At 44.2% G+C, this 24,932-nt stretch overlaps 1 protein-coding gene across 1 annotated transcript; it reads left to right on the forward strand.

Annotated features, from left to right (window-relative positions):
• The first annotated feature begins 1,332 nt into the window (after nucleotides 1–1,332).
• On the forward strand, nucleotides 1,333–23,903 carry LOC308069785 (protein NDNF-like). The gene is made up of 4 exons (XM_080402706.1): nucleotides 1,333–16,119; nucleotides 18,335–18,530; nucleotides 20,464–20,597; nucleotides 21,594–23,903. The coding sequence occupies exons 2-4, from the start codon at nucleotides 18,343–18,345 to the stop codon at nucleotides 22,943–22,945; spliced, it is 1,674 nt and encodes a 557-aa protein (XP_080258832.1). The 5' UTR covers nucleotides 1,333–16,119; nucleotides 18,335–18,342; the 3' UTR covers nucleotides 22,946–23,903.
• The last annotated feature ends 1,029 nt before the right edge of the window (nucleotides 23,904–24,932 follow it).

The raw sequence follows: 24,932 nt of genomic DNA on the forward strand, positions 1-24,932 counted from the left end.
TGTCTACATCTCCATCTATTACCAAAACTGCCCAGAGGCCCATCAACTTGTCCTGAGCTAAATGAATGCCTTTCAGCTCCTCATTGGGAGCTCTATGAACCCCAGGAAACACTCAGCCATTCCTTTCCTGCACACTGAGAGGGAAGTGAATGAAAGGGAAAAATGAAGTGGTTTTTGTTTTTGTTTTTTTTTTTTTTTAATTGCTTTAATTTAATTTAAGTTAATTAAGGCCTGAATTTAAGACTTACAGTGCAACCTGTACTCAGGCATGCCCAAAATAGGGATCTTACTTAGGGTCAGGTTGCTTATCTGGGGCCAGAAAAAAAGAGCTAAGAGCTGAGGACCTGTTTGGAAACACACAGCAAAGAAATTTAGGACTTTCAGTGGTCAGGACTTCAGGTCAACAATTTTTTTTTTATTTTATTTTTTTGGCACCATCTGACTTTTGGACTGCAGCAGTGTGGTGTAACAGTGAATCAATACAGAGAATAAATGATGAAAACCTAAATGGACTCTCAACATCAAGCTGTGCCATACAAATCTGTCCACCAGTCCATTTCAGATAACACTGCATCTCAGATAACATTGATAAACACTCTAAGACATACCATAGGTAGGAACAGATTAACTGATTATCATTCATTTTAGAATGCATCCATCTGCTTGTCAATGTCAGTCTTAAGGAAACAGTCTTGTCTCCTCCTTAATCTGCTCTCTTCTGAAAATCAGGTCAGCGATTCAACTTTTCCCAGTTGTGACTCCCCACAAAATGCAGTGTTCACAGTACCCCGGGCCCCAGCTCTGTCCTTACCCCACCCTGCTCCATTTAGCAATGCAGAAAGGACAAGAGGGTCACGATCTGCAAACAGAAAACAGTTGAGTTAAATGTTGGAGGAGCTGCATACTCACATACTTGAAGTCTCTAAACTAATTCACGAGGGAGACAGGTAACCTGTGCTCTCATTTATGTCCACTCTGTCAAACAAGTGGCGTCACTAAGTGTGCAAGTTCTCATTCCTGTCTAAAGAGAGGAATTTTTTTCCCTCCACGGAGAAAAAAACGTGCTTCCCAATGGCTCTAGGGTTGGAGACACAAGTATGAGGAATTCATCCCTGAACTCCTTCATGCAGAATTATATGTTGCACACTATGTATTTTCTCAGGGATGCCTGGATGGGGCTGATATCACCATTTAAACTGGAAGTATTATTATTTCATTCTACTACATTTATTCTTGTTTCTAATTATGATAATGTATCTATCATCCCTAGCATGGCTCCTTTCCAGCATTATAAATACACCTGTTCTTCAATCTGCAAGAGTGCTGGATGGGTAGATCACATATTACAAATCAAATTTCCATTAATGAATGTTCCCTCTTTCCTCATACCTGTGACAGAGAGGCACAAGAGTCATGCTGTCAGGTATTTTGTCCTTTGGTTAGTGGCAGTTCTGCAAGGAGGGAATCTCTTCTTCCTAAAATAGAAACACAGCAGGTAAGGCAAGAATCTAGGCTAAAATCTGTTCAATGACAGGCTAGAGGACCAAGTATCAAATTTGCCATGACTTAGTACTGCCGGTGTCCAAAAAGCCTACATGCTCTTCTATTCTAGTTTAAAAAGCTGCTTTAGTTTTAAGAGTTTAAAGAGATTTCACACATAGAAAAAGTTTCCCTCTGGCCACCCCTCCCTGTCTGACAGGGACTTCTCAGGAGGAGAAGCTGCCTCCATGTCTGGTGCAACGCTGGCTTGAGATAAGTCTCACATCAGACATTGTCCCTGACCCACCACTGCACTGCACTGTATGTCCCACTCCTACACACAGAAAACGCTTGTGGAGCTGCGCTGGGGGCTAAGAGAAGGGCCCGGCCGCAAATAATCCCACTGGAAGGATTCACACGGCAGGGCCGGGAATGGCTCTGTCCATTGGCATGGGAGAGGGGAAAGGGCTGTCACTGGAGAAACATGCATGTCACAGAGTGATTTGCTTCTAAAGCAAAAAAAGTCATTCCAGCTGACATAGCGAATGGATCTGATCATAGTCTTCATTTGCTGGTACAGTTCTTTAAGTGCATGTTAAATACAGTCTCATTAAAATATGGAGCACCCTAGAACGCCCAGAGCCACCAGAGCTTGAGCTTTCTTCCCCCAAAACATTCTCCTCGCTTCGGGCCAGAGCATTACACCAGAGGCTTGTACATCAGTCAGCCAAGCCCCCGTCACTGCCTGTCTGTCTTAAAAGGCTCATCAGGGGCTGGTGTAAAGTGTTAAAGCTGAGTATGATCGTATCACCTCCTGCCAAAAGCAGCAGGGAAACACACTGCCTCAGGACTCTCAAGGTCAAAGCAGAGGCCTAATCTGTGCTGGAGAAACTATATACATTACAATGCAATTAAGAAGTTGATATATCATCTCTCACAGGTGCCTGCTGTCCATTACCGATGGACAGAAATAGAGGTAATGTCACTGCACAGGAGTCAATTGGCAAGATTTTCAAGGACAGCATGACCTGTCAAATTGCAGCCTCACTTCTGTCCTGTTCTGGCTGGGACAGGGTTAATTTTCTCCTTTAGTAGCTGGTGCATGCTGTGTTTTCGATTTGGTGTGAGAACAGTGTTGATAGCACACTGATGGTTTTGGTAGGTAATGTTTATACTAAGTCAAGGACTTCTCAGTCCCTCAGGTCCTGCCAGCGAGAGGGCTGGAGGGGCACAAGGAATTGGGAGGGGACACAGCCAGGGCAGCTGACCCCAACTGGCCAAAGGGATATTTCATGCCACTGAATGTCATGCTGGGGAAGAAGAAGAAGGGGAGGACGTTCAGAGTGATGGCGTTTGTCTCCCCAAGGCACCGTTACGTGTGATGGAGCCCGGCTTCCCTGGGGATGGCTGAGCACCTGCCTGCCCGTGGGAAGCGCTGAATGAATTCCTTGGTTTGCTTTGCCTGTGTGCGCAGCTTTTAATTTACCTATTTAACTGTCTTTATCTCAACCCATGAGTTTTCCCACTTTTACTCTTCTGATTTTTTGCCCCATACCACAACAGTGAGAGCGAGCAAGTGGCTGCGTGTGGCTTAGTCACCAGCCAGGGTTAAACAATGACACTCCTCTACATATGGTTCAGAAATTGGTATTTTAATATAGAAAAATTATAAGCAGCTTCAGCCATGCTATGACTACTTTAAGTTATGCTTTTATGTTGCTGTGAAACTATTGCTATTATTTCCAGATGGTTATTTAGTTGTTTTCAGTTCTGGCACCTAGAAGAGTTTGTGTTTTTGCCAGGGCTTGGAAACATTTCTCAAACTTTCTTTAATTTTCCTTGCGCTGGGTTTAGTAAGGAGGCACAAGTATTGTATTTCCTACTGAACGGAAAGGGCACACCAAAGACACGCACCTGCCCAGGATGGTAGACTGAGTTCATAGCGGAGACAAAACCAGAAATAGGGAGAAAACTGGGAACCCCAGTCCTGTGCTACATGTTCTTCACAAGGAAGTGTCATCCTCACAGATGGCATCGCAGGGAGTCACAGTCCGGACTGACCGAGGCTGTGTGTGGCCATGTGCCAGGCAAGGGGCCTGTCTTTGCTCTGTGTAAAGTCTCCCAGTGATGGGTATGAAATGACATTAGCTGGGGTAGGAACACGTAGGGAAAACCGGGAAGTGGAGGAGTAAGAGACAAGGCTCAGAGGAAATGTAATCCACAAAGTACCAGATGTGATTGGCCTTCCTCTATTTGACCAATTAATATTACACAAGCCCAGTTTTCATGCCCAGTTGTCCATGGAAAAAAAAGCTTGGGGAGGGCACCTAGGAGAAAGTGGGCTTTTTCTCTTTTTACCAACTAAAACGCCATCAGGAACAAATGCCAAAACAGATTTTAATTAGACAGAGGACCTCTATAAGAGGGCCTTAAAAGCATGCACAGCTTGAAGCCTTTGCATCTGCATATTTAAACACTGATATATATTGTTGGTTGTGTAATAAAATCAGGGCATGTCCATTACCGGCGCTTGGACTACATCAGCAAAAACACCCTAACAGAAACCGAGCTCTGGATCTGCAGCAGCTCGGCAGGAGCCGGTGACTTTGCAGAATACCTCTAGGAGGAATAAGATTTTTATCCTCTACTTTCAGACAAGGCTCTTAGCATGCCTCGCGAGCCACATTTGACATTCAACCTATCGTACAAAGAGCAGCTTCTGACATGGTTTCCTACCAACTTCCACTCTTTTTCCTCCCTGATTGGCTGGAAGGAGTGTGGACATGGCAGCAGAGCGTGGGCCGTTAGCTAGCAGGGGCAGTCAGGGAGGCGAGTTAAGACTTTTGAGCGGCTCTTTGCCACCAAAAACCTCTTTGCGGTATGGTTTATGGTGGGGGAGCTCAGAAGGAGCAGGTTTTTCACCAAGGTATCACAGCAATCTTTTTCGCTGAACATTAATATAATCTGCACCTGTGTTCTTCCTTGTAGCTTTTCGGCACCTCTGGCCAAGAACAAAGCCGCTCCCCAGGGTCAAGCTCAGCTTCTGTGAAAACACTCAGCCTGCTTCTCTGATGTGGAGCCACCCAGAGCACCGTGATGCTGTGAGTGATCTGCTGGTGATCACCCAGCATATGGGTCTGGCACCTCTCCACAGCACTGCAGCATGCAGTGTGGACCTGTGTCCCTCAGGCTTTCCAAATAATGAAGGTTGCTGCAGGCTCTGATCCTCCTGCGGGAGCTGCCAACATGGAAAAGGGTTTTCTGAGAAGTGGAAAATCTCAGGGAAATCTCTTATGTGGAAAGTTAATAGGTAGATACTCTGGAAGCAGCTTGGAGAAACGGTCACACACATTTCACTTTAATAAGTGGAAAATATGTGGTCAGGCTGCCAAATTTGTCAGCCCCTTTTGTGCAATAAGCAGCTATATAGAGATGACGAAATTGTGGGGGGTTTCTGTCTCAAAGATGAGGGGCCCACCTCTGGTTAAGCTGTGCTGTTTGTGGCATTAATCATTTTTTAATTGGCTTTTTAAACTGTGCAATTACAAGCACATTCTTAGCACCTTTCTAAGCCAGAATGGGTTCCCTGGGCCAAAAGCTCAGCTTCGTAACCGCTCACCCCTGTGCACAACCTCGTGGCAGGAGAAGACTTGTTAATCATCATGAGTAGCACTTGCAGACTGAGGCCCTCAAGCACTTTTTCTGTAGTTGTGAAGAAAGGGAAAAAGGGTTTGCTCTGTAAAGGTGTGACATTTATATTTAAAAAAAAAAAAAAACACAAAAAACAACAAAACCCAAAACTTTGAAAAGATTTTGTTGGCTTGTTCATAAGAGCACCATGGAGCTAACTTGATCATCTGCTCTAAAGTTCAGAGAGCTCATGTGTGGGCTTCTGAAACCCAGGAATGGAGCCAACTTGGCCCAAACAATGTCTCATTTGTCTTGACCATTGAGACTGCTGACTCTCCTTAGCTGCCTCTTAGATCTCACATTCTCATATGAGTGCAATGTGCCTTCCCTAGCTCAGCTTCCCTCTATGGCTGGATCAGATCAGCATGCCGGAGTGTGAAGGTGAGTTTCATTTCCTTGTGGTCTTGTAGTTGAAATATGGTGGCAGAGAGGCATTGTTCCTTTGAATGAATTTCTCTGACAACCTGCTTTGTATTTCTGAGTAGATCCTTTGAGGAAAATATACTTTCTTTCCCCAGCTTTCTCCCCTGACTCTCTTTTAGCATCTTTCTCTGAGCCAAGATGCTTTATCAGATATTTTTTTCCCCTCCATCAGATAAATAAATCAGGTACATACTGCAGTGAAAAAACATTTTTAATCAGTTAACTGCTGACAGCAGTGCAATCACTCAGCTAGTATGATAAAGATGCTCATCAGAAGTGATTATGAAGACATTAATTCCTTTAGGAATTGACTGTAGCTTCCCTGACAATAGCACTGGGAACAGTTTTGCTTAGAAAGGTACTGTCCCAGCACAGACATCTATCGACGTTTGGTTTCCTAGCAGTTGCTTATTCTTTGTTAGAAGTTCCACTTTGATTCTTCCCCTATTCCCCTGTGAAAAGAGGATTTATTAGCATAAATCAGAAATATAAATCTGGGATACCATATGTCAGACAAACTCACCCCAGGAGCCAGGTGAGGGGGAACATGTTTTTATTCTTTGGCCTATCTAGTGCCAGGTTGTGGAAACTAATAAAACAGATCACACATTCACGCATGTTGCTCCAGCCAAGAAAATCTGATAAACCTGCATTGTAAAAATACTCCCCCCACCCACCAGCACCCAGCTTTTACAGGCAATGACCCGGAGCTAAAATGGTGTGGCTGTTCCTGCTCCTTTCTCTGCCTGACCTCCCGGCTCTCTATTCACCAACTCATTCCCTCTGCTCCTCAGACAGCAGCTCCTCTCTCTTTCCCGCTGCTCCTCTTTAGGTCGCAGGGAGCAGATAGTGCTCCCGCACTGGCCCTGCCATCTGGAGCAGCATCCCTGTTGCTTTGTGCCTAATTGAATTTGAAGAGAAGCAGGGAGTCGGTCTCAGGAAGAGATGTTTCCTGACCCTGCCTTATGACTCTTCCAAACAGGGCATCTGCTGGGAGAATTAAACACCTCCTGAAGCTCCACTCCTTTGTGCCTCCACAGGTTTAACAGTTGCTTGCTGTTTACCCTGTGGCCCACCATATCTTCAAATGATGCCTCTCTCCTACAGCTGACTTGCACTGTAGCATACTCCTGGGGCAGCCCCTTCCCTGACGGGAACATCACCCCCTTGGCTCAGTCCCAATCCTGTGTCTTCAGAGCAAAGAAATCTGTTTTTTTCCTATGTGGAAGGGTCAGACACGGCCCCCAGCTCCCCTCTCACTCTTCCAGTTGTGTATAACACAACACCCAGAAAAACGAGTTCCCAACAGCCTGGGGGGCCAAGAGCACCCAAACACAAACAGCCCTCCCCATGAAGGGTTCAGGACAGGGGATGTCGAAGCATGATGCTTTTGCTTCCTATTGCACAGGGCAGGCTGTGCTGATGGATAACCTGTTTCATGGGGAGTGCTATCCAGCAATACACAATTTCTAATTATTGCTCCAGGAAAGTATGAAAAAATGTAAATTTACATGCAATTCTGATGAACTTACAGATGCCAATGCCCTGGCAACATCACAATGTTAGGTAATTTCTTCTTAGTACCCATCCTAATATTAGACAGACACACATTAGAATCAAGTCTGGCCCAAGCCAAGAACAATTCCACACAGGGAAAGAACAACGAGGCATTAAATTAAGTTCACAGAAGCTCACAGACAGAAAAGGAAAGCTCAAGGATTTCTGACGATCTCTCCTCTTTGACAACCTGTTCCCAAACCTTTGAGAAAGCTCCAGCCTGCAATGGTTTGGCATTACATTACCAGATCCCCCCCTGCCCCGAAAAATGGTACTTGGGAGTAAGAAGCCGAGGGGCTGCCGGTGAGTGGGGCTGGCAGCGGGGGCCATCGCTATGGGCCAGGCTTCTCCGAGTACGCTGTGCTGACACAGTCCTACCCCGAGCAGCTCCCCCGAGAGCTGTGCTCTGGCAGGGAGTGCTAACGAGGTGGCGGAATTCCATTTCATGCTGAAACCTCCAGACAAGACTCAGTAAGAAATGGCCACCGGCCAAGTGATAAAATAAATGAGGCCACTGTCAGGAATATATCTGAAAAGCTGGACACCACCAGAGCTAATCTAATGTCAGAAACAGTATTTTAGCACAGACCGAGTCTGACACATAAGTACTGTGTCAGCCAAGGGAGAATACCGAATTAGTGCCTGCTGAGCTTGTGGCTCTGCTTTCTTTGCATCCATTTGCCTCTGATTTGGTGCAAGCCCAGTCCCAGGAAGCATCATGTAAAGGGTGGAATTTCCCTGAATCCTCTGTGATCCTGCCTTTGCAGTGCCACCACTGCTTCTCCTTCTGTCATAAGACTCTCCAGAGGCCCATCCATGAGTCCAGGAACATGCCAATGGAGACTAGGGGTCATTTGAATACAGCAGAGGCACAAAAAGGGAAATATCTCTTGCCCTAGCCCCACATAGCTCATGTGGTCCTCCACAATGGATGTGCCATTGGAGCTGCTTTAGGTTTCCCTAGTTCCCCCTTGTGCTGCAGAAGCCTTGTGGGGTGACTTGGTGGAGCCTTTCCTTGGGGAAGGAGATGAAGCCATGTGGTTCTGGATAGAGACACAGTTTCTACCCAGACCATGCTGGAACTGTAATGGATCACCTGCAATCTGCAGAATGTGAGGGCCAAACATCTGCCACAGGAAAGAGGGAGCACAAAGAAAATGAGCTGAGAGTGTTGCGGAGGAAACCTTGTTCCACCACGGCTGAGCAGCGCTCCGTCGCTGCTGGTAGGAGCTGCCGGGAAGCGTAGATGTTAATGCCACGCCAGATCTGGTGTAGAAGCAGAGATTCATTCCATTTCATTATGAAATGATACAAGCACCATAAAGTGTCAGCTTTCAAGTTCATAATTTATAAATTAAGTGTAAATAGCCCATATTCTGAGCTCCTCTCCAGCCACTCATTTATCCTTCCCCCGTGAAAAATTAATGACTCTATAAAATAGCTTGTAAATTTAGAGCAGTCATGTTTAAAAAAAAAATTAAAAATCAACAGTGTGATTTTCGTAGGGAAACTGAAGCATTAGCTGGCTCCAGCCACTGCTGTTAATCACTGGTCTTAGGTGTGCTACAATGCCACAGGAAAGGTTTTGCACCTCCTGCTAAGATGCCTGCTGCAGAGCAGTGCCAGGGACCAGATAAAGCACTCTGGTTATCAGCCTGTCCTAGTACGGCCATCCCTGCTTTCAGCAGCCTGGCAGACTGCTTCCTTCACGGGGTGCCTGAGGACTTAACATCTTATCCAAGACATCAGAAGCATTAGCAAGACCAATTCAAAGGAAAAAAAAAAAAAAAAAAAAAGACATTTTTCATAATCAAATTTTCTAAATGGAAAATTCACCCCAGGCAAAAGTTTTGGTCTGTGGGAAGGAAAACAAGCAGCACCAGATCAGCTAGCTCTGTATTTCCGTTATAAGGATTCCCTACGGGAATTTTGTGAGCTTTTAGGCTTGCCTCTGGACAAAAAGCCGTGTTGATCATTCTGCAAGGCTGTCTGCAACTTTGCAAGGACCTGTATTCCTGTCCATTAGTGTGTGCATTTACCAACCCCACGTAAAGATCAGAGAGGATCAGAAGACAGCCGGAGGGGATTAGGACAGGTAGGTTTGAGGAACAGATGGGGGCAGGCACAGCATGCCAGGTGCTGGAGTCCTGAAGGACCACAACAGCAGAGGGCTGAGAACAGGCAACAGACTGGTCCAGAGGTGGCCACGTGGGTATGAAGGTGGCTTTCCACACAGCTGAAGACATGCCTCAGCCTACCTCCATTCCCTTCTACCATGTTTGGGGACTTTGCTCAACACCCAAAGAAATGCCCATGAAGCCTATTCAAAGCCAAAGACATTCTACACAGGAACTGTGTCCAAATGAATTGCTGCTCGCTGGTCAGGGCTGGGCCGGCGTGCTGGAAGAGCAGGCAGGACTTCATGGCTGCTAGGTCATCAAGCAGGGGATGTTCTGTATCACAAGGGAGGGTGATCTCAGGAGACGCAGGGTGAGATGGCTATAGGATGAGCTCTGTGAATTTCTGTTATTTTTTATACTTACACTTAACATTTGGAGGGATTTGGCCAATAAGTAATTTTGGCTAAAAAAGTTGTTTCAGAGAAATAAACTGTTATTGTTAAGCTCTCTTGTGAAATATCCAGCTCTTTTTAATTGAACTAAAACCCTCCACATTAAAAAAGGTGAAATCAACAATGCATAGAGATTACTTTTCCCCTTCCGTATACATATGTATGAACGTGTTTTGTATTCCTTTTCTTGACAGTCTAACTCTATTATGAACAGCAAGTTGCTGTGATGATTTATGACTAAAGTGGCAGATTTTATTAGATGTAATGGTAACTTATTCATTAAATTCCTATGATCAAATATTAAAATGGATACTAGTCTTCTGGGGGAAAGATGGGGAGGCAAACATAATAACTTTATCCCTGTTGCACGTAAAATATTTGTCATTGAGCAGAGAGCCTGATCCCAAATGTTTAAAAATATAAGGCCGGGGAAGCAAATGTGATTGGATTTCTTAAAATCTAATCAGGTTACTCCATATGTGCCCCCCAATCTGTTTAGGATTGTTAAAATTCCTGGATATTGTAGTGCCTTCCCCAGAGAACACTGGGAAGAGCTACGGACAGCCTGGACCAGATGGGATGCCAGTGACTCCAGCCAGCAAAGGCAGAAAAGAGGACAGTGGTTAACTCCTTCTCTGCCAGCCACCACAGAGGAGGTACGGACAGGAAAATTAATGCAGGCTGCTTCCCAATACTGTAAAAGGCACTTTATAGTTTAAAGCTCCTGGGAGCAAACTGCTGCAGCCCGTGGGGACTAAGCAAGGACCGATAATCACATCCTTCTGAAACACTGCTGTAGGTGGAAATTATGGTTGCTTGCAAATTCCCCATGGTATGTGAAGGAAGGAGGGCTCGCAGGAGCCCAAGAGGAAAGTGAAATGCTGTAAATGAAACCAGCACCTATAAGAAAAAAGGCTTCTTGGTCAGATGGAAGGCGTTTTTAAAGAGCTTACGGAGTAGCCCAGAATCAGAGCGCCTCCCTCCAGATGCATGAAGTTGGGCAAGCCCCTGCTTGATTTACAAGCAAGCGTCTGGCTGCGTAGCATTCCCTGCCCCTCCCTAACTCCTCACTGAGAGGAGTTAAACTGGCCCTTGAGAACCTCTGCCACAGGAAAGACTTGGATGCTCCTTGTCCCATGAGGGTGGATTAGTTCTATTTATAAGAGTTTAATCCTTTGGCATATAAAACAAACAACGCTAGTTAAAAACAAAATATAGGATTACCCTATTAAAATGGTGCACTGATTACGGACAGTGCCGCTTCTTTCCTAGCTGTGACTTTCTTAATCGAGCTAACCAGCAGCTTTTAACTAAGTTGAAAAACCTCACCTTGTTATTCCATACCTGCCCAAACTGTTATGCTGCTGTAATGGCTTGAAGGGAATTTTGTAGGTGTTTTCTAAGGCATTATTTAACATGACTTAACCTAAAATCCTGAAAGCCTAGGGGCATGGTAAAAGGAAAAAGAAATTAAAATAGCAGCTCAGGAACTTCAATATGTTTTCCTCTTTAATTCATAAAGAAGCTGTTATTGTAATACCGACTGCTGGCTGGGGACTTGAAGATTTTTCTGTTGCACCGAATTTACACTTGTGGAGGAACAAATTCTGTCATAAAAATAAGGAATTTTCCCATTAAGTTGGACATAGTAATCACAGAAGCAATCTCTCATGAGATCAGAGCTTTGCACAGGAAATCTCCCCTATATCACATCATTATTTCTCAACAGACTCCTCTAATTACCATCACTCTTAAAAATATGAACTACAAAAACAGTGAGGGGTAACCACGTGTCCATGATCTTCAGATTGTTGCTTACTGAAAGACCCTTCAAGGCTATCTTTAGTTTCAACATCATCAGGAAAAAAAAAATCATTTTCAAGTGTAAAGGTGCCAGCATCTTATCCTGGAGAGGGACTGCTAAGCAAAAACTGTCTAATTTTAGTAGATACAGCAATTATCGCTATATAATTCCCTGGAGAACTTCTCAACATAGACGTGCCATAATGGGGGCTGTGGAACCAAACTGTAGAAGACCACTGGGCTTTTATCCTACAAAACCAATATGTACAGCCAGGACAACCAACCCACCGGCTTCCAACCCAACCCATTCCTATACTCTCACCTGGGTACACGCTGCAGGAAAATTCCAAGTCTGTTTTTGACTTAGAAGCAATTCCCCATCCCTCCTGCTTATTAATGTCTCTCAATAGGAACAGCCCAGTGCTTTTCTTACCAGTTCTTTGAGTGCTTGTGCATTGCCAGGATTTGACAAAACCTTGAAGAAATAGAAGCAGCTGCCCCACTACAGTATCCTCAGGTTTTAAGTGCCAGACTTTTGCTTAGGCTCGTCTTTCACAGCTTCAAAGGAAAGTGTGATTCTTTCTGGAGCCCAGCTGTGTTTCTAAGAAGATATTTTATGAGCAATAATACTAACCAAAAGTATGTTAACTTCTCAAGGACATACTAGCTCCGGTAGCTGTCGAGCAATGATTCAGACAATATCCCCGCTTGGGAGGGGATTTTTACAGAAATTTGCATCCCTCTTTCCATAGCCATAAGGACAAGTCAGAAGTTAGATTCTTTGCCAACAGGAATAGATTGTAACTTGCAGCCACGGAAAATGCAAAATGTATTTGGATGCTATAATTCCCCCTGCAAAGCTGATATGAAACACATTTGGAAATGTCAGACATCCATAGCTACTTCCACTCAGGGCTATGAAGATGGTTCATAAATGCTAATTAGTTAAGAAAGTATTTTGCAGGCAGATAGGTAGCTGGGAGCCAAAGACTAGCAATTTCAATTCCATTGTTCATAGGATATATGTGTGCGTGTGTAAAAGAAAAGGAGACTATTACTTGTCTCATAACTGAAAGATTAAATTTCCATTTCCCCATGCATTTTCAACGCACTTACAGAGTTCCATGAAACAGAACTCCCTGGGCAGGGCTGGGGCCATGGGGAAGTTGTCTGTGTTTGGGTAATTGCTGGAGTTATAACCAGGGCCTGACCCAGCTGGGCAGCAGACGGACGGGCTCTGCAGTCCTGTTACCACTCTCCCGTGCATCACTAATGGGGGGCACCAGAGTCCTCTTGGCCCCTCACATGGATGCGGCTTCCTGATGAAGGTCACCTGAGCATCTCAAAGGTCGGTTGCCAGGGCAAGGGAATCACCTCATCAGAAATAAGTGGTCAATTTTTCGCATCCCCCCACCAAGTACAAAGCAGTGCGGTACAGTTGTCAGCGGTGTGCGGTGTGGGACAAGCCGGGATGTGCAGCTCCACAAGGCGCTCAGAGCATCCTTCTGCAGAGCACGCAATGAAAAACCAACCAACTACCACGGGCAGGGAGTGCCGTCAGGACTGCAGGACACTCCTCTGGCTTGCAGAATCCCTCACCTGAATATGGAAACTGCAGTTCCAGAAAATACACATCTGAAGTGCCTTTGAGAGCTTCAAGCTAAATCCCTGATGGTCTGACTTCTTGCTCCCATTTCAACAAAGTTCCTTTGTTTTCACCGTTACTGATCTTCTAGCAGAGCTACTGCATAACAGAGTATAAATCAAGTCTCTGGTGTCAAAGGTGGTCATCTCTCGCACTTGTGACAGGTGTCGGTGGCCAGCAGGGCTGGGACAGAAGCAGGATCTCTGAGCAGCCCTCCTGATGTCACTGACTCAGCTCTGAGGCGCAGCAGAGCCTGCTCGCTACAGACTACATTTTTCTAGTGAGAGTTCTGTTGTATCAATTTTGTGCCAAATCAAGGGTTTGATTTATCCCTGTTGTAACTCCACTGAGTTCAGTCAAGCTGTACGAGTCATGGATTTAGCTCTTAACTTTGTCCATAAAGAATACTGTTTTTTCCTTTGATACTGCTTCAGTGAACCTCTAAATTTTCACACACGCTTCCTGCTCCAGCAAAGCATGTAAGCACGCACATGTGGGAACTATGCGAGAAATTGTTTTGAGAGGAACTGGACTACTTCCATACTTCAACCATCTTGTCAGCCTCTTTCACCTGACATCCTTGCTCATATTTTATCCAGCGGGAGACAGAGTGCTCCTTCAGGCATTTGGCTTAACACAGCTGAAATGATGGCTAATGGAAAGATTCCCATTGCCTTCCCTGGAAGCTGAATTTTGCCCTGGGTAATGGCTTGTCTTGATGGCAGTGGGGAGGTTTGGGGAGGGTGAGGCAGTGAGTCCATCCTTTCGGTAACAAACACGTCCTCTATGACTGTATCAACTAGGGATTTTACCAGACATGAGTGACACCTGCTCCTGAGCCCTGCCTGAAGATCTTCCTACTTGACAACACTGGCTACTTCCTCACAATTCTCCCTACTTCTACCCACACGCGTCCCTCCAAATCTCCGCAAAACCACACTGCAGTCCCTGCACTTGTATTACGGCCAGTATCTTCTTTCTCATGCCTGTTTTCAGTGCACATTTTTTGCTGCACCTCACCTAACCTACATTTCCCTCTTTCGGGGCTGCTCTGGGAGCTTACTGGGCTTCACAGCGCCTTTTCCTTATGCTTCTCTTCCATTACAGGAATGGTTTGCTTCTAGCTAGGTGCTTATATTTTCATTATTTCCCATGTCTGTTACCTAGACATTACCGGTTCTGATTTCACACCAGAGTGAGAATTTGTATGAAAGATCCTGTTTGCTATTTACCCTACTTTTGTTGGGTACTCACATTGCCTAGCAAACACCTTGCAGCATCCCCTCCTAGCTCCCCAGTGCCAATTCCATGATCATATCACCATTCCCACATGCTGTCCCTTTTTTAAAAGGCCAGATGCTCAACAAAACTTTTCTGCAAATAAATTTCTAGCAAACATTTGATAAACAACATCATAATTATTCCCACTATCTTCCGCAGTGACAATAAACACACTGTAAATATTTCTCTCCGTTACATCAGTTGATGAGCAAATTTATGTTTTCATAAGGATACGCCATGCAGAATGTTGAAGCCTCTTTCCACTGCTCCCTCACCTGCCCCTCCTCTTAGCAAACTTTTAGTCTTTGGAAGGCTTAAATAATGCATCTTCAAATCCAGCGAGGCAGTGGTAAAGGCTTACTGCAAGTCGCTCTCTTCAAAAACGGAGCAAGAGCCGTTATTTACAATAAATAAAGGGCCTGGCCTCCCTATTACACTCTGTCTGTGCCCCCTGCAAAGCGCCCTCCTAGTAGCTTAGGCGGCTTTCCAGGGCTCGCCGGCCTGAGCAGGCTCGGAGAAGCCGCGCGGACATCCCCGCCGGGACGATCCTAGGGCTCCTTTCCCAGCGCCTTAGGCCAAGAGGCCGAGAAGTACAAGCAGTGCACGAACGCCGGCCACACACGGCTCCCACTCAGAGGAGCAGGCCTTTCAGGACCATGGCTTTGCTACAGCTGCCTTGCCACCCCAGCCGCGGCAGCGGTTGCTTGCGCTCGCTGCGAGCCATTTCCCATGCGCCCCTTTCCCGCCCGCTCCCTCAGCCATGGCACTTCCACACCAGAAACATTCCCCCAGCCCACACGCTTCGGGAGTTTCTTACACAGCCTCCGCAAGCCAAGAAATCTGCTGAGCTCTATTCAGTAGATTCTTAACCGTCTTCAAAGGGTTGCTAATTCCAGCCTGCTTAAAAAAATGCAGTGTTCCCTCCTTTGCAGCTTTCCTGCCTTCCCGTCTTTCTGTAGGCCAGTCAGCACCTGTTGGGCTATAAAAAACCCACCAGAACCACGGTACACCTGAAACGACCCGAAACTTCCGCAGTACTGTGGGCAAGGAGATCAGATGCTCCATGGAAGGGCCATCAAGCCGCTAATGCAAAACTAGTTTTCTGAAAGAGCCCGGTGTGCCCCTGGCTGGCTTGTATTAAGGGCTAACAAGGGTTAACAGTGTTTGCTCTCCCTGTCTCACCCCCTCCTCCTCACTGTGCATTTCTGTCAAAGACCTGCTCTCTGGCCAGCCACCGCTGGGATTAGGCTGCTCCAACAGTCTGGCTGACGCTCTGTGCGGGAATAAAGTCCTGCTGGCTGGAGGCAGCACACCCGACCGGGCTTCGCAGCCCTCCAGAAGGGACTCTAGAACTGAAGGAGCAACGGTCAGGATTTTGAAGATTTCAAAACAACGCAAGTTTAAAATACCCTTTGAAAACATCCAACTTAAGAAAATACCAAAACTCTCTGAATTGTTTTTTTCTTTTCTTGCAAGACTGCAAGCATTTTAAGTTACTATGTCTGTTCAGGAGCCATATGGAAAAATCAGTTCTATCCTGTTAAACTGGTTGCAGAGTTTTGGTTTTCATCTGTCTACAGAGATCTGAAAAGTCTGTGTTGTTTTATTTTATGCTTTTTCGGCAAAGGAAGCAAGTGGTGTGGGGATCATCTGGCCAGGAACACAATAGGTAAGCACAGTATTTTTTGTGTAACGTATTTCCAAGACTCTGGGAGTATACTGCTTGTGTAATGGAGTGAAATCAGCCTTCAGAATGATGTTCTTTTGGGGATAAGCTGATTATAGGCTGTTTGGTCGCTTGGTTTGTTTGTTTTCCTGGACAAGAGAAGCTGAGCTGCCATGGTATCAATGCGGTTTGCAAGATCCTCTCATTTAAGCGGCAGAAATACTTTTTTGTTTGTTTGCTTATAATCCTCTACGAAGCACAGAGCAACACAGATCCCACTGTCAGAGGTAAAACAAAATATTTAGGGTTATATTTTGAATCTGTAAGCTATAATTAGACTAGAAGAATAACAAAGTGGCAAAGAAGTGACTCAGTCATAAGGAAAGCTCTGTTATAAGAACATTAAAAACGGAATTGATATAGTAATCTTAACTATTCTTTCAACTTTTCAGATGGTTGTTTAATCTTGCATTCAGCCAGGTGCTAAAAACATTACAAAGAGAAAGAGAATATCCTAACTTTATTAGGATGTTAAGTAGGACATTCAGATGACCCAGTAGTGACAATTTCAATAATAATCTCACTGATACTGAAGATGTGTTTTACTTTGGGAATCACAGATTAAAGCAAATTTTGAACACAAAAATCTACAGATGTATTCAACACTATGTTTAAATATGCATGTTTGAAATGAATTTATATAGGAACTGGTCCTTTTATAAGGTCATTTCAGTTGTAGTGGAGAGCAGGTCCACTGAAATGTAGATATTTTGACTGCCTGAGATCTTCCGCACAGTTGCAGCCACCATGAGAAAAGGGCTGATCTCAGAAATGGGTGAAAATTACAAAGGATTGAACCTTTGTCTTTTGTGTTCTCTTTTGTCATCAGCCAATAATCAGATTTAACTGGGATCTTTACTCCTTGCTGCTTTAAAGATGCAATAAGCTACTTTTGCCTCAAAAAAGGGATCTTGCTCACACAGCTCCCTCTGCTTTCCAAATCCCTGAGCTACAGCTGGCACCTGTATTAAAGATCTATGCCTTTCCTTCTCCCTTTTATGCCCTTTCTACCTTTGTACTTTCCTCTCTTTCTGAAACTGGATGTGGCAGACACAAAAGAAGTTATAAGGATAAACAATAACCTCACATAGTAGCGTACTGTCAAAATTTCTTGTCCTAACTGGAGTCTCCTATCCGTGTAGCTCTATGCTAAAGTACACAGCACGATTTAAATAATGTCAGCATTTGCAGAGATGATTTTTGGGACTGTTTGTGTACATGTCTTTTATAGACTCAAAGCTGATAATAAAGCGTCCTGACAAAAGGAAGAGGCATACGTGATATTTAAAAAAAATCTCTTTTCAGAGTCAGTACAATAGAGATGTTACGGTTCCAATGAACAGCAAATGCTGAGATGGGCTGGAAGTAATGCAGGTGTGAAAGGGATGGGCAATAAAAAATATCAGAATTATTTATTTAATATTTAAATAATAAAAAATAAATAATAAAAATATTTAATATTTAAATAATAAAAATATTTAATTATTATCCAGCTGCCCTACAGTAACAAAGCCTTTCTCCAAATGAGATACACAAAGAGCTTAATATCTCTTAGGTATCAGTTTAGGCGTTCTTATCCAGGATCCTCCATTTTTCATCAAAAAGCATCCTACTGCTCTAAGTTATTCTGCCCCTCTTCTCTACACATACCTACAGTCACAACGGGTGACATAAAAATGAAGTGATCTCTGACAGAACAGCAGAAGCAGTGTGGGATATAGGGACCTCCTGTGAGTTTGAAAGTGACAGTTCCATTACAAATAACCCAGCCTTGAAATTTAGCAAATGAACCCTATAAACCAGGAAAATATTTAAATGTAACATTATTTAAAGTGTAATTCTGCACTCATTTTGTCAGCACCAAAAGGGTATGGGTTTTTTATAACTGTCTTGTGATATTGCACTTGTGCTACATTTATATTTTTCTATTATAAAAGACTTCATAGCAACCTGTGCCATTAAATCTTTGCAGATAGATCCTCTGAGAAATATTGTTTTCGTGGGCTTTAAGCAATTTAGCAAAATGGAGACTGGCACTGTTTGGATGCCTGGCTTGCTGTGATTATGATAAATATCAGGAAAGCCACAGAGAGGGTCACTGATTATTTTCTCCCCCAAGGCAGCAGCTTCCATTCACTTTTGTCATCTCACTTTGCAGTACTGAAGATGTCCTGGTTCTGGTTTTCTCTGCCTCTCCATCTTCTCACGGTGGCTTGCTTGTGTCATTCCATAAAAGCACCCACCACCAGTTCCCAGCAGAGCTTCAAGACCAATCTCTTCAATTTCTACCACTCCCTGATACTTGCTGATGGCAAGGAAACTACAGTTCACCTGCTGAAAGATATACCTAAAAGGTAAGAGCAAATCAGTCACTCCTATTCTCAGGTACTTCCCTATGACACTGGTAGCTACACGCTACCAGGACAAGCCAGGAATTGCCATGCACCTGCACAGCTTCATCAGTGTACACTGAATTTCCAGAAAAATGCCCCATTGCTGTCAAGCTCAAGTGTCATTACGTTGCCCAGAATCTGGAACGAGCCTCTGAGATGAGGTGTAGGTGCACGTGTTTGTTTCAGGCAGCTTTCTGGGATGTTTGTCAGAAAAGCAGCAGAGCTGGTACAGAACAGCCGGGCGCCAACAGCAAACAAGTTGTGTCACATAAACAGCCCAGCTTCAAAACTGCAGAGGCACATCGGCCACCCTACATTCTCTGTTAAATACAGGAAAAGTTACCTAACAAATGAACTAGCCCCAAAAGTCAATAGACTATCTGCACAGACTTCTTATCAGAAAAACTTCTGCCAGTGTCCTGCATGCTGGAAATGGTTTTGTCGAACGGCACTAAAGCTTGCTAAGATCGAAAGTGCTTTGCATGCAGAAATTCCACAGGTCCTTGACTTCCCCCCAAAATCTGCAAAGTTTTCTACCATATCTAGATATGTAGGTGATCTAGATATTACAACCAGCACTGCATCATGGGTAGCAAAGGCCGATCTGCTTGTTTGGGAAGAGATGCGCTTCAAGAGTTTAATCAGACTCCACTCTGGACAGTGACCAACACGTACAGATTTTGACATATACCCAAGCCGAATGCTCATGGAGCAGAGGGTGAGCCAGATGGTTCAGTCTCAATATGCATTGCACAGAAAGAAACTGGAACGTGGCACATGTTATATAATGTGACGATGTTCACAAGAGCAAAACTAGGAGCTCTTCTTGCTAAAGGAAAACGGGTATGGAAATGTCAGAGAAAAGTCAGGTTTTGTATGCTCTAAGATTGCAATTAGGAAGCAAAACCCCTTCTAGTTTAGCATCAGGTAAGTACCTTATGAACCCTGGAGTCATCCAAACAGAAAACCAAGAGGTGATGAGTTTTGGCTTAAAGTAAAAGACTCAAGAATGTGGAACCGTTTCCACCGAAGCTTGACTCTGGCCCAGGAGTTATATCCTGAAAGCAAGCCAGACCTCTAGGCTGACGTGGTCTATCTATAATGACTATGCTCATCCCGCTAATTAAAAAAACCCCTTGAACTGCCTCCATGTAACTGCAGAGTGAGTGACCCAGGTGCAAACATTTCTGTGGCTGTATACAGTCTGTATACACCAAAACAACAGACAAACAAAGACCAATGGAGTAAGAGAGCCCTGACGGAGCAGACTGATGTCACTTTGTACTGCTCATGCACAGGAGCCTCTGTCGCAAAGGCTTAGAACTGGCCTGGATGAAACTGCCATTGACACCTGGTAATGCTGAGGACTGGCTAAAGACATTCTGTTGCATCCACTTCATCTGACTCCCAGGAAGGCCTAGGTATGCAAGCACATCTGAGGGAGGATAGGCTCTAAGAGCTTTCACTGAACTCCAGTCAAGAAATCCTGGGAAAAAGCAAACAAAATTCCCCAGAGTTAGCCAACGGATGGTTATCTAGAAGGCAGTCAGTTTAATCATATCCATCATCCAAAATAACCAGAGATATACATACTGAGATATGATAACTCACCTGAAGTGTGTTAAAAATCAGTGGGACAAATATTCTCTGTGGTAAGCAGATAAAACTTCCAGCAAATATTTGTGGATTAGAAAAGAAAAAAACACAGCATGTATTCTTCCCACAGCTGAAGATTTCAGACATTCACCATCCCCTTGTGTTGATGCATCTCAACAGGGAACAGTTATTCCTACTCGCAGTGGCGTGGCCCCCATCGGAATGGCTGATTACAAGGAGTCTCAGGCAGACTTGACTTTCCTGACACTTTCCTTCTGTTTTCCATCCACATCTACAGGTATTACTTTGTTTTGGAGGAAGGCAACGCCCTCGCACCTTTCACAATAACAGTGACCCCTTGTGATGTTCCCATCGAATGGAGCATACTTGTGCACAAGGCTTCAGCAAGTTTCCTTGGAAAAGCAGCACGAGGTAAGACCTTTAATCTCCCGAAGCAGAGACAAAGGAAGCGTAAGTTACTCATAAGGAGCTGTGTTACAGGAAATTCCCCACAAGCTTAAACATCTCATGCTTCCCTCTCCTGTAAACTGCCATGGGCTGAAGAGGACATCCCTGTCGCCATGGGCGAAACAAGGGAGCCCAAGCAATTTTGCCATCAACTCAAGTAAATTAAAGATTACATGCAAAAGTAGTCTAAACCTATGGTTAACGCTTGGGAACAATGCTGGGTCTTCAGGGCTCCACAAACGCAGATCAGCTTCATAAGCTGTTTGTACTGGCCCAGACCTCCCTCTGCTGCCTCAGCTCTTTTTCTGTGGCTTAGGCCACTTAAACTGGTCATTTTGCTCCCCACAGTGATGCAGAGAAGATTTAGCCATTTATTTTTCTAGGAATACCATCTACCATGGCAGTGGACATTATGCTACCTTTAGCCTAAAAGGAAATTCCATTCTCTTTCATAATTTTTTGAATTAATTCTTCAAATTAAAATATGAAAGCAGCCTTTAACAAGTCAGGCAGGTACACCTGACCGAGGAGTTCAAATGATGTTCCTTTCAAGTGATAAATTTTCCCTCTTCATAGCAGACAATGGCAGAAAACCAAGCCAAAGGAAACTTCTTTCATAGAAAGTATGAGTGTCCTTGAAGTTAAAGCACCCAAAGAGACAGCCACAGGAAGAAGAACATTGCACAGACATTGAGCACGATACACTTCAAGCTTTTGCCAGTTGGGGTTTTATAATTATAGCCTTTCTGAAAACATAATTTTAAAATTTCACTGCTAAAATAAAAGCTACTTAAAATTGATTTTAATAAATTGCCAGTAGTAAAAAGTATTTTTAGTTATAGTTACTGTTTTCAGGAAGAAAATAGGCAGTTCCCTGACATATGAACAACAAAACCAATGCGATGTGCTTTATTTCATATCTGTTAAAACTGAAGTTACAAGTCTGTTTTTTGCCTGCAGGTGATCATGCCACACAAGACATCTCAAAGTCTCAGAAGGCTCCAAGCGTGGTGTCCACCATTTTTAACTATAAGGGAAATTCTGTAGAGACTTACATGGGTATGTCTTCTCATTCTGCCCTTTACATGCTAGAGTTCTTATCCACTGAGCGAGACACACACATTACCGTGTACTTAACAACTGACACAACATCTGGGCACCTCTATCCAGAACTTCCAATGGATCCACGCATAGATGTCATTGGCATCGGGCATACAACAGTGACTCTGACCTGGAAACACAGCCCTTCTGTCTTGCAACATAAAGAAAACATCCAGTACTGCCTTCTAGTTAATGAAAAGCACAACTATAAGAGCTTATGTGCTGCTGAGACAGCAATCAGGTCCTCTGGAATGAAACTGCCATCTACGTTAGCTTTGTCTCTCTCTCCTTACCTTCTTGAACCGCAGCAGGTGATGATATTGTCCAACAGTGAGTTGAGCATCATCAACAAAGTGAGTAGTGGGGAAGTCAGGCAGATATGCATGGGTACCAAGAACACTTACACGGTGCCCAATCTCAGTCCCAGCACTCAGTATTACTTTGACGTTTTTGTTGTCAATCTCCTCACAAATGCCAGCGCTGCTTATACTGGGACATTTGCAAGGACCCTGGAAGAACCTGAACCTAAGGTGATGGAGATGAAAGATGGGAAAATTATTCAGGTTGTCCTGGATGGGAAAAACCAGAAATCCTACAGTCTGCAGTACCAGGCGAGGCACAAGAGAATACAATTCACATTTCAGTTGTGTCGTGGCCAAGTGCGGGTTCACATAACAAAGAACGGTAAAACAGTGGCATCAGAAAACATCTCAGGTCTGAGGTATTTCTCACTGAAGGGGAAGCTGCTGGACACATATTTGGTGCAGCTGAGGTCCACAGAGGAATCTAACTCTTCTGTGAAAGTACAGGTGTCCCCTCATTTCCAAAAGCCCTTATTCCCACTTCTACCAGAGAGCTTAAAAATCAAGTCCTTCAGTAAACTGAGGACCTGCAACTCTGTCACCATTGCCTGGCTAGGAACACAAGAGGAGAGCAAGTACTGTGTGTACAAGAAAAGGATTGAAGAAGATCAGGTCTGGATGGAACTGCAGAGTGTGGACAGGTGCTCTGGACCTGAATCTCGGCACAAGTCAGAGAAAGTGCTGTGCAAGTATTTCTATGATGTCAATCTCCAGCGAGCTGTCACCTCAGAGACCATCAAAGGGCTGGATGCAGGGACACTTTACTTGTTTGATGTTTATCTCTTTGGGCCATCTGGCATCCCCATCAGATATCACAGCAAAGTTGTGAAGACCCGAAAAAAATGCTGAAGGCTTTTAAAGAAGTGTTTTGAAGTCAGTGAATGAAGAATATTATTCAAAATCTATGCCAATCCATGCAGTTTAAAGGATGCCGACACGAAAAAAAATTAAAGCTGCGAGATTCTCTGGAGGAAGCATCTTAGTTGTCTACATCAATACTCTTACTTTTGCATTTTCTTTCCTATATAAACGTTTCCCCCCAGCCCCCTCAGCTGTCTCATTCAGACATCAAAACCAGACCTGTGAAACAAATCCACGCACATGGAAATAAAGTACCCACAATAGCACCCATGAGAAACAGATCGGTTACCTAAAATGCTTCTGAAATCCAATACAGAAGTGATGGAAAATGCCTCTCAAGAAGCACACACCATTATTTTAAAGTCCCAGAGAGTTTTCCACTTTGTGTAATTCCATCAGCTAACAAGGAACTGAGAGACCCCACAAGTCAAGCTGCTTTTGAGAAAATAAACTTCCCCACTGCCTGAACAGGGATGGAGACAAAAAAAAAAAAAAAAAAAAAAAATTAAGAAAGCAGTGAAATTGGTGTAAAGCTCCACACCCTGAGTAAAGCAGGCTGAAATACAGCTTTCCCTATTACCTGCATGTTTGCTTGGCTTTCATGTCTATAGATGAACTGTGCTTAGTTAGAAATGGACAGAATTCAGGCCAGGAACTGGCTCTGGATCCAGCCCTTCTGGAGATTATACAAATACACTGCTGCGCTGCCTCCCACTGAGGGAAGCAGCAGGTAAGAAATCTTGCCATGGAAAGGAGGGGTTTGCCTACAGTCTCCGGTATCAAGCCCATGACTATCATCATGTGACTCCTGAGTGTAACATACTCACTCTTTACATCCTTAACCCAGCCCATATTAATGAATGCATTGCTTTAGGAAAAATTAAATGTGGTTTTCCTATTAAATATCACGGAAGGAAAATATTTGTAGTAAAAATTCTGACAAACACTTTTTTGTTGTCTTATTTCTTTGATAACTTTCCTTAGATGAGAAGAGATATAGAAAAAAAAAAAAGAAAGCAAAGAAAGTCTTCATAAAAAAACCCCTTTATGCTCAATTCCAATTATCAGCAGAAAATATTTTGCACATAGCCTCTTAACAGGTCTGGAATTTACATATAAAGAGATAGATAGATTAACTGACCCAGAGATTACCAGAGACATCTTACCTGCTGTAATACTTTTTCCCCTACAAATACACTAAGATATAAATGATTAATTCCATTATTGTGTATTTCAGAAATTCACTTGCACTTCAGGATCATCAAGGTTCTAGTTTACTCTGAGTAATTATTACCTCCAAGCATGCTTGGAGGCATTTGCTAAGGACTGAACCAGTCCTCTGTGCAGACGCAGAGGGTTACGCGTTTCCAGCTCCAAAGACTTTACAGCGCTGTGCGCCCTGCACGGTACACGCTATATATTAGCAGGCTCATTAGCCCCGGAAGGGTTCTGGCCTTCGTGAGGGATCAGCTGCAACAGCTAAGCTTTGGCTAGGCTTCACATTCCCGCAGGCGCTGTTCTAGGCTGAGCAGTGACACGGCTGCGTGCTGTGACCTCCTCCCCACGTTCTGCAGCCCTCTCGGCTAACCACAGGGGCTGGCTGCTGCACTGCCTTCCTCCCGACGCCCGCTTCTCTTCATCCTGCTGCTGCCAAAAGCGGTCTGAGCTTAAAGAGCAACAGAGGTCATCTCCACTCTGAAATCTTCATGTTTTCTTCTGCCTTCCTCTTCAATTTCAGGCATTGATATTCTGAATGAACTTCAGTTGGATACCCTACAGATGACTATAGTAACAACCATAATAATAAAAAGGAGGAAGAGGAAGATCTGTTTACCTGCAGATACAACACACTCTTAATCCACTGCCCTCAGCCTGTCAGAGCATTAACCCTTGCTTTTGCCTTCTGCACACAAATCCCACAAAAACATCACTTGGAAGAGGAGGATACATCGGAACCTTGCCTGATACCAGTGCC

The sequence above is a fragment of the Falco punctatus genome (genome assembly GCF_963210335.1).
Source record: "Falco punctatus genome assembly, chromosome: 9".
Lineage (NCBI taxonomy): Eukaryota > Metazoa > Chordata > Aves > Falconiformes > Falconidae > Falco > Falco punctatus.

Coding starts and splice junctions, on each gene's coding strand:
- LOC308069785 (XM_080402706.1), top strand. CDS start 18,343: ATGTCCTGGTTCTGGTTTTCTCTGCCTCTCCATCTTCTCACGGTGGCT. Junction 18,531..20,463: donor CTGAAAGATATACCTAAAAG/GTAAGAGCAAAT, acceptor CCACATCTACAG/GTATTACTTTGTTTTGGAGG. Junction 20,598..21,593: donor CCTTGGAAAAGCAGCACGAG/GTAAGACCTTTA, acceptor TTTTGCCTGCAG/GTGATCATGCCACACAAGAC.